At 49.3% G+C, this 9,397-nt stretch overlaps 1 protein-coding gene across 1 annotated transcript in view; it reads left to right on the top strand.

Moving 5' to 3' along the window:
• The first annotated feature begins 3,868 nt into the window (after window positions 1–3,868).
• Window positions 3,869–9,397, top strand: part of FREM3 (FRAS1 related extracellular matrix 3) — a 97,017-nt gene continuing 91,488 nt past the window's right edge. Inside the window, exon 1 of the mRNA XM_065903802.1 lies at window positions 3,869–9,050. Within this exon, the coding sequence (XP_065759874.1) occupies window positions 3,869–9,050 (5,182 nt within the window). The remainder of the gene's footprint in view (window positions 9,051–9,397) is intronic.

The raw sequence follows: 9,397 nt of genomic DNA, 5'->3' as shown, positions 1-9,397 counted from the left end.
TGTTCTTTAATGTCCAAGAATCCATTGTTGGCCTCAAGGTCGACTAGAGGAAAGCCTCTGGGTAGGTTTTACTGTGATGAGGCATTCATCTTGCAAAATTTAGGGTTTAGGCCCTTTTATTTCTCCAGTTAGTAGAGAAAAAGCAGCTTCAGCAAAGATCAGATTGAATAACTGGGCTCCGTTAGCCTTGAATGGGGAGCAGAGATACTGGTGTGGAACTTCCTAGTTCATGAGGCACAGCCTTCCACCTGGTCTCAGTCATTTCTCCTGAAGTTGGATGTGACTTTACCGGAAATGGACTGTCTCCCTGCCAAAGCACAAGCACAATATTTGCATATATAGTCTCTTTTCTGTGACCTATTAAATACCATTTACGAACTTCAGGCAGAGCCAATTATTAATGGAGTGGGCATGACGGAAAGTCTCCTGGGGTGACAGTGGCATGTGAGGACTCCTCTCTGTAGGACAACTTTTAGTGATAGTTGAATTAATTTACAAGGTAAAATTTTTCTACTTAACTCCTGTAAATCTCCATTTCTCATCTGTAATTGTAACTTCATTATTGAACACTGTGTGCCAGGTACTACTCAAAGCTTTTTCTGTGCAGTAATCTATTTAATGTTTATAACAGCTGCACGAGATGGGGTCTATCATTACATATAAATTAAAAGTAAGACACATAGCCACCTTGCAGGGTTCCAAAAGAATCCAATGACATAGGGCAAATGAAAACCACCAGCATAGCACACAGTCTGCAGTTCTTTGCTTTTCTGTTTCTTTATAATTGCTCTACAATGTTGTGTTGTGCTCGTTTCTGCAGTACAACAAAATAATTCAGCTGTATGAACAAATATGTCCCCTCCCTTTTGAGCCTCTCTCCACTCCCCCATCCCAGTCTTCTCAGGTCATCACTGAGCACTGAGCTGAGATCCCTGTGTTATACGGCAGCCTCCCACTAGCTATTGTACATGTGGTAGTGTATATATGTCAGTGTTACACTCTCCATTTGTCCCAATCTCTCCTTACCCCCCAACCCTGCCCCATGTCCACAAGTCCATTCCCTAGGTCAGCGTCTCTTCCTGCCCTGCAAATAGGTTCATCAGTACCATTTTTCTAGATTCTATATATATATACACACATATATGCTGTAGTTCTTTTCTTTCCCACTTAATATAGACTTGAAATGCAGCTCAGGTTTAAAAGAGAAATTTGGGAAGGGAAGAGATAAATGAAATACAATATGGATAACTGAAATTGCCCTGTGCAAAGAAAACTCTAATAAAATAAATAGTTGGTTAGAAATCAAATTTATGTCCTCTGAACAGAACAATCACCAGCCTCTAATAAACTGTCATAGTATGAAGCAGAAAGAAAGAAGTGATCCTACATTTGCACTGGGACACCTAACACCTTGACTTTATAGGATGTCAGTTACTAATTCTGAGACTTTCCTTCTTTCATTCATTCATTCAGTCAACAAATGGTTATCATGTACCTTCTACGTGGTGGGGGGCATAAGCGTTAGGTATCAGTTGTGAACAGAGCACACTCCCCCCTCTCATGGAGCTTAAAGTCTAGTGGAGAAGACAGATTTTAATCAAATGGTCTGTAAATGTATAACTGCAGAGACTTAATATGGCTTGGGGAGCCATATTAAAAAAATTAGGATTTGAGTGGAAAGGAAGAGGAAAATCAGAAAGGTATGGCAAATGGACAATACCAACCATGGTTATTGGATTTTTCCATCTAGATTACTAATGACCTTAGCAGGAGTTTTGTTGAAATGAAAGCATGCTAAGAGGGAGTTGGTAGGAGGTTGTGAAATGCAGCTAGTAAGCAAAAACAAACAAAACACTAGAAGAAAAAGTACCACCTTCAAGAAGCTTCATAGTGAAGAAGAAGAAAAGGAATGTTAGCTGGAGGGGGCAGATCCAAGGACAAAAACATCAACATAGTTTAACTGTCAGCTCAACTGCCCACCCCATCTCTGCCTATAATGATAATAGCACATGAACAAGATAGTTGCCCAGATTGAGGGATGCTTGAATGGGAATCAAAATTACACTCACACAAGAATATTCACTCGGTAAAATTTAATATATGAAGACAAATGAGAGTTTTATGATTTTTAAAAAATTTGGACAAGGTAGGAGCTTTATAAAATATAATGTCTCTTTCATTTACAGTGAAATTTGACCTGTGTTTCAATTTAAAATATTCTTAATAATACTTTCCAGACACATCAGAGTAGCTCTGTATAATTAGGCTAACGTATATTGTTTCAAATTTTACCATCTCTTAAAGTTCTGTTATATGAACAAATCTATGTGTTAAGTAGTATTCTACTTTGGTGGATTATATAGACCCATAGCATGTCACTGGTTGGTTAAATTAAATATTTAGGGAGAAAATTAACTATTTCAATCCACTAGCAGTTTATTCCTGCCCTGGGAGTCAGTCAGTTGTTGCTGCTGCTGCTCAAGTGAATAAAACAGGCTGTTTAGAAAAATTGTAAAAAAAAATCAAAATAATAATTTAAGGATGACATTATACAGATTTAAATTCCCCTTAAAGCCATTTTTATCAGTACAGTTTTAGATGCATCTATTTCTCCATCATCAATAGGTCTCTCTCGCATTTACATTAATTGCTTTCTAAAAATCACATTTTATTTATAGGAAGAAATTACTCCACACTGTGGCTAAATGGACACCTCTGATACTTAAAACATGAGCATGAAGCTAAGAACCTAACCCCACACCAGGGAGGGCAGGCATCCCTCATCTGAAAGCCAAATTCCATTACAGATGTTGAATAGGTTAATTCACAGAAATTGATCCAAGTGTTAAGTATTTTCTCTGTTACTGTTTCTCTTGACATCCTCCCCTCTGGCTACGATATATTTTTCTACAAAGAAAGTAATTAGGAAATAGCATATCTAATAAACTCACAGGCAGTCACTGTTGATCAGATATGGAAATCACGCTCTAAGAAAATAAAAGTCATCCGGTCCATCCAGTTGTGTGATACGTGAGACCCACTGACTGGAAACAAATTAAAAGCGGTTCACCAGTCAGATGCTGGTGCTCTGCCCCCCAAAACTGAGAAGAAGAAATGTCGGGGTTATTTTGTAAGCAAGGAATCACAGGATCCGAAATAAGCTACTTTATCAGGCAGACAGCTAGAAAATCCTATTTGCAAAATAGCTCCCACTAGCATCTTTTATGTCTGAAGTGAGACTCAGTTTTGGCTGGAAAATGCACTCTTGTCAGCGGTAAGGAAGAGGAATGGGCTTTCTCCCCACTCTCAGAAAGACCGTTGCCTGGATGAATGGACCGCGGGAGCGCAGTGTCTCACACAAGCAGAACTGACCCGGCGATGGTCACCGTCTCCGGTCCTGGAGGACAATCCAGGGAAGACGCCCGGGAAGGAGAGTATCCAGACCGACTGGTCGGAGGCTGGCAGCCCAGGGTTGCACGGTGGCCGGCCACCCCTCCAGGCTCGAAGGTCGATAAGACACCCTGGGTAAGGGTACCAAGGGGCAGAGGGGAGTGCTCCTGCACGCTCCTAGGTCTCCGAGCGCTGGGGCACTTCTGGACAACGCCTGGTGCCTGCAATGGACAGACTGGAGAGGGGGAGGAGCAGAGGAGGCTGCGCCCCTTCCCCCCACCCTCCCACCGGCACTCCCCATCCACCCCCCGCTGCTTTTACCTGCTGCAGCTGAAGCGCAGCCCCTTGAAGGCTCTTGTTGAGTCCGCTCACCCGCTCCAGAGTGGACAGCAGCCACCGTCTCCACCGCCTGCACCTGCTGCTGAACGGGCCACTCTGAAGACAGGATACCCTGCAGGCAGCCCAGCGCCAAGGTCCCATGGCTGGCACTTCTCCGCGCCCCGCTGGGACGCCCCGGCAGCTTGCCGCCGCGCTCGCCTACCTGCTCCTGAGCTGCCCTGCCCTGCAGGGACAGACACCCTCGCCTGAGGCTGAGCCCCCTCGGGCGCCCTCCCTGCCCACCTGGGGCGCCCTCGGTCGCAGTAGCCCCGACGGCCCCAGCATCCTGATCGCCAACCCCGGGCTCCGGGTGCCCGTGGGCCGCTCGCTTTGGCTCGACCCGCTCCGGGACCTGGTGCTTCGAGTGCAGCCGGGGGACCGCTGCGAGGTGACGGTGCTGGGCGCCCTGCCGCCGCGCCACGGCGCGCTCTCCCCGCGCCGCTTCCCCTGCGCCTTCGGGCCCCGCCAGGTCCGGTACACTCACTGGGGCGCCCGCAGCCCCGGACGCGCGCGGGTGAGGCTGCAGCTGCGCTACGACGCCGGGACTTCCACGCTCGCGCTGCCCTTCATGCTCGCGGTGGACGTGGTCTTCCACCGGCTGACGCTGGTGACGCGCAACCGGCCTTTGGCGGTGGAGAAGCGGCGCGGCTGGAGCCACGCCATTGACAGGAGAGTGCTGGCCTTTGCCTCCCCGGAGCCCGGGACCGCGGCCACCCGCAGGTGCCGGCTCACCCCTGTTCCCCCCGAGGGTGGCCCGCTGCCCAAGTATGGGCGTTTGGTGGATGCCACGGGGGCCCCTCTCCCCAGGGCCAAGGCCATAGACTGCGAGGCTTTTATCCGGGCTGGCGTGCGCTACCAGCACACCTCCACCACTCCCTCGCCCAACCGGGACTATGTGCCCATGCTGGCGGAGCTGCTAGGGCCAGGGGACCCAGGAGCTGAGTCAGGGGAGTTGCTGCTCCGAGAGCATTTCCAGCTGCTGGTGAGGATCCGCGAGGGATCCGAGAACACGGCGCCCAGGCCCAGCCTCGCAGCTCCGATGATGCTGGAGGTCCATCAGTTCCTGCTGACCTCCCTGACGCCCGACGCCCTGGCTGCGGAGGACAAGGAGTCTAATGCCGATGACCTGGTCTTCAACATTCTCAATGCTCCCATCACCCCGCCGGAACACCAGGGCTACGTGGTCAGCACTGACGACCCCCTGGGCCTTCCAGTGTCGTTCTTCAGCCAGCAGGAGCTGCGGGAACTGAAAATTGCTTATCAGCCTCCTAGGGAGAAATCGGATGCGGAGCATCTCTTCCAACTGGAGATGGAGGTGGTGGACACAGATGGTGCCACCTCGGACCCCTTTACCTTTATGGTGGTCGTAAAACCCCTGAACAGCCTGGCCCCGGTGGCTAACTATGACCGGGGACTACTACTTTTTGAAGGTCAGTCAAGGCCCCTCTCCAGCGCCCACAGCCTTCAGATCAGTGATAGTGATCACCTGGGAGAGGTGAAAGTGTCTGCCATCAGGGGCTTGCGACATGGGGAGCTGCTCGTGCGTGGGGCGTCAGCAGGGTGCAAGCATTTCACGCCAGCAGACCTGGCAGCAGGGCGAGTGGTGTACCAGCATGATGGCAGCGACACCTCCAGTGACAACATCGTCTTCCGGATGGAGAGTGGGCACCACCAGGTGGAATTCCTCTTCCCTCTCACCATCATCCCTGTTGATGATGAACCGCCAACGGTCACTGCCAACATCGGGCTCTCAGTGACCGAAGGGCAGGCGGTCCAGATCTCCCCCTTTGTCCTGAGTGCGACAGATGTTGACTCTGAGGACTCAACCATCCACTTTGTGCTAGAGGACCAGCCTCTGGAAGGAGAAGAGGAAGAAAGAGGGGGGGATCTGACTCCCGGTTCCTCCAGCTCAAGTCAGCACCTGGGGGAGATGCTGCTGCGGCAGTCGGAACCACCTCAGGCTCCTGAAGATGAAGGCTGGTATTACGTGGGAAAGGAAGGACTTTATGAGAAGGTGGTGACTGAATGGCTTCAACAAGACATAATGGAAGGGAGACTCTTCTACCGCCATCTTGGACCCCTTGGTCCTCAATCCATAACAGCCCAGATAACTTTCCACGTGCAGGATGACCATGACCCACCCAATCTATCCAAGCAACATTTCTTCACCATCAGAGTCCAACCAGTGGATCTGCAGAGTCCAGAGCTGTTTCCAGGAACTACCCTAGAAATGACCGTGCAGCAATACCAACTCACTCACTTCCAGAAGAAATTCCTCCAATATATTGACCGGGACTCAGATGACCAGCACCTGTGGTACTCCCTACTGATGCCCCCTACTGACACAGATGGCAACCACCAAGTCCGGGCTGGAGAAATTGTGCTCACTGCTTCACCAGACACACCCATTGTGCGCTTCACCCAGGCCCAGGTAAATCACCATGAAGTTGCCTACCAGCCCCCCCGGAAGAAGCTGGGTATTGTACCACGGATTGTGCAGTTCACCTACCAGGTGGAGGATGCTGCAGGAAATAGTGTACCTGGCACATTCACATTATTCCTGAAGCCTGTGGACAACCAGCCTCCCCAAGTCACCAACAGAGGCTTTACTGTCTTAGAAGGAGAGAGTTTCATCCTCAGCAGTAATGAGCTGGATGTTTCAGACCCTGACACAGACATCGACCAGATTGTCTTCATATTAGTTTGGGGTCCCCAACATGGACATTTGCAGTACTTAAAAAAAGGTATGGTCCCAGGGGAATATTTTACGCAAGCTGAAATTGTTAATGGGAGTATCTCTTATCAGAACCACAGAAACCAGGCCACCAGTGATACCTTCCATCTGGAGGTAAGTGACAAGGTACATCACATACCTATCACTGTCCAGATTTCTGTGCATCCCACAGCAGCTGACAAAAGTCCCAGGATCTCTATTATAGGTAGCTCATTATTAGATGTGTCCATAGATGCACTAGAAAATACAGCCACTGAGATCACCATGGACATCATCCATGGTCAAAAGGACACAGGCAACTTGATGCTCTCTTTCACTGTGGAAGACAGCCCCAAATTGGGCACTATTCTGGTGAATGGTTTACCCACAGAACGGTTCACCCGAGAGGACCTCATCAGTGGGACAGTAGTCTATGTCCACACAGGAGGGGAAGTTGGATTCCAGAAGCAGCATGATGCCTTCAGGCTTGCCCTCTCCAAGGATTCTGATCAGTGGATGATGGGAGGCAGCACAGTGGAAGAAGTGCAGGTTCAAGTGGTTGTGCTGCCCGTCAACAATGTGGCCCCCAAGGTCTTGATCAGGGAGCCTTACGTTGTCTATGAAGGTAGGAAGGGTGCCTTGACCTTACAACATCTCAGCGTCGAAGATGCAGACACTCCCCAAGATGAAATTCTCTGCACAGTAACTGGTCAGCCAGTCTCTGGCTACCTGGAAAATATGACACCAACTCCTGGATCAGAAGAGACCCGAGCTGGTTATCCCATCAGTGCTTTCTCCATCAGAGATGTCCAGCTAAGATATATCAACTATGTACAGAGTATCCACAAGGGGGTAGAACCACAAAAAGATCAATTCACCTTTTATTGCTCTGATGGCATCAACTTCTCCCCAAAGGTCCTCTTTCCTATAATGATCTTACCCACCAATGATGAGCAGCCTGAACTTTTTGCCCGTGAGTTTGTGGTATTAGAGGGAATGAGCATTGTCATAGACACCCTACTGCTCAATGGAGCCGATGCTGACCTGCCGCCAAACGAGCTTCACTTTCAGCTGACAGCACTCCCTCGGCATGGGCGATTTATACAGCAGCTGGCCACAGAGAGCCAGCCCGTCCGTAGCTTCACCTTACAGGAGATTCAGGAGGCCTCCTCCATTGTGTATGAGCACGATGACTCTGAGAGCGCAGAGGACAGTTTTGAGGTCTGGCTGAGTGACGGCAAGCACGCCACCCACAGGACGGTGCCCATTGTGGTGGTCCTGGTGGACGATGAAACCCCTCGGCTGACCATCAACAACGGGCTGGAAGTCGAGACTGGCCACACTGGGGTCATCACCAATCAGGTCCTCAAAGCCACAGATCTCGACTCAGATGATAAGAGCCTCAGTTTTATCCTCCGCTCTGGGCCTCAACAAGGGCTTCTACAGCGACTCAGAAAACCCAGAGGGGAGGTGAGGAACAACCTCACCCTGGGAATGAACTTCACCCAGGGTGAGATTGACCGAGGCCTCATCTGTTACACCCACACAGGCCAAGGGCTTCGTGACCTTATCAAGTTTGATGTGACTGATGGGATTAACCCTTTGCTAGACCGCTCTTTCAACATCACCATTGGCAGCTTAGACAGGGTCTTCTTCCCTGAGGTGATTAGCAAGGGGATCACCTTGACAGAAGGTGGCAGAGTGACCCTCACCACGGATCTGCTTAGCACCAATGACATCAACAGCTTTGATGAACAGCTGCACTTTAGCATCACACGGGCTCCTAGCCTGGGGCACTTGGAAGTCTCTGACCACCCTGGGGAGCCCATTACCTCTTTCACTCAGCGGCAGTTGGCTGGCAACAAGATAATCTATGTTCGCACTTCAAATGATGAGATAAAGATGGACAGCTTTGAGTTTCAAGAGACTGATGAACATAATCCCATGTTTCAAACCTTCAGGATCTTCATCATGGATGTGAATAATAAGAAACCTATCATGACCATCCACAAACTGATATTGCAAGAAGGGGAAAGAAAATGCATTACTCCCTTCGAGTTGACAGTGGAAGACAAGGACACCCCAGATGATCTCCTCCTCTTTACCATCACCCAGGTCCCCATCCATGGCAGGATTTTGTATAATGGCAGTCGTCCTGTGACCACCTTCACCCAACGGGACCTGAACAAGAACTTGGTTTGCTACTGGCATGATGGCAGTGAGACCACTGAAGACAGATTCTTCTTGACTGTGACAGATGGCACTCATGCTGATTTCTATGTCTTCCCAAACACTGCTGTGGAGACACACAGACCTCAGGTAATGTGGATTCACGTAAGAAACTCCCTCGACAACAGGTTCTCCCAGACTGCCTTCAACAGAGATGCCCTGGCCTTGAAACACCTTCACCCTGGGCATGTGGGCTTCCTGATCACCAGCAGGTCTCTGAAGACAGAGGATTGGGACAGTTCCCACAGGCTCCAGAAGTATGAAGTGACCAGAGGACCGGTGCACGGCTTCATTATCAACACTGCCCTTGGAGATGAGAGCACGCGAGTTTTTACACAAGGTTAGTACACCGTGTCCCCTGATGCCTTTGTCCTTCTCCTTAAGTAGATCAGATCTCCCAGCTCTGCATGAAATTGTCCTGACCTCAGCTTTAGCAGAAAGATTCTAATTCTAACGAAATACAATGGAATGAGAAATTAACAAACAATGAAAGGCAACAAACCCGTTATCAGCTCTTTCATCAGCATGCTTTTTACACTGGAACTCTCAGGCATTCAGTCAGTTTTGTAGTTACACATTAAACCTGCCAAATATAGGTGGACAGCTTCTGCTTCTGAAATATTATAAGATTACAATGATTTTGAAAAGATCAGTTTAAGTTTAAATTTTTAGTAAAGAATGACATAC

Source organism: Muntiacus reevesi, chromosome 13 (assembly GCF_963930625.1).
Source record: "Muntiacus reevesi chromosome 13, mMunRee1.1, whole genome shotgun sequence".
NCBI classification, from domain to species: domain Eukaryota; kingdom Metazoa; phylum Chordata; class Mammalia; order Artiodactyla; family Cervidae; genus Muntiacus; species Muntiacus reevesi.
This window is presented reverse-complemented; position numbering and strand designations above follow the sequence as displayed.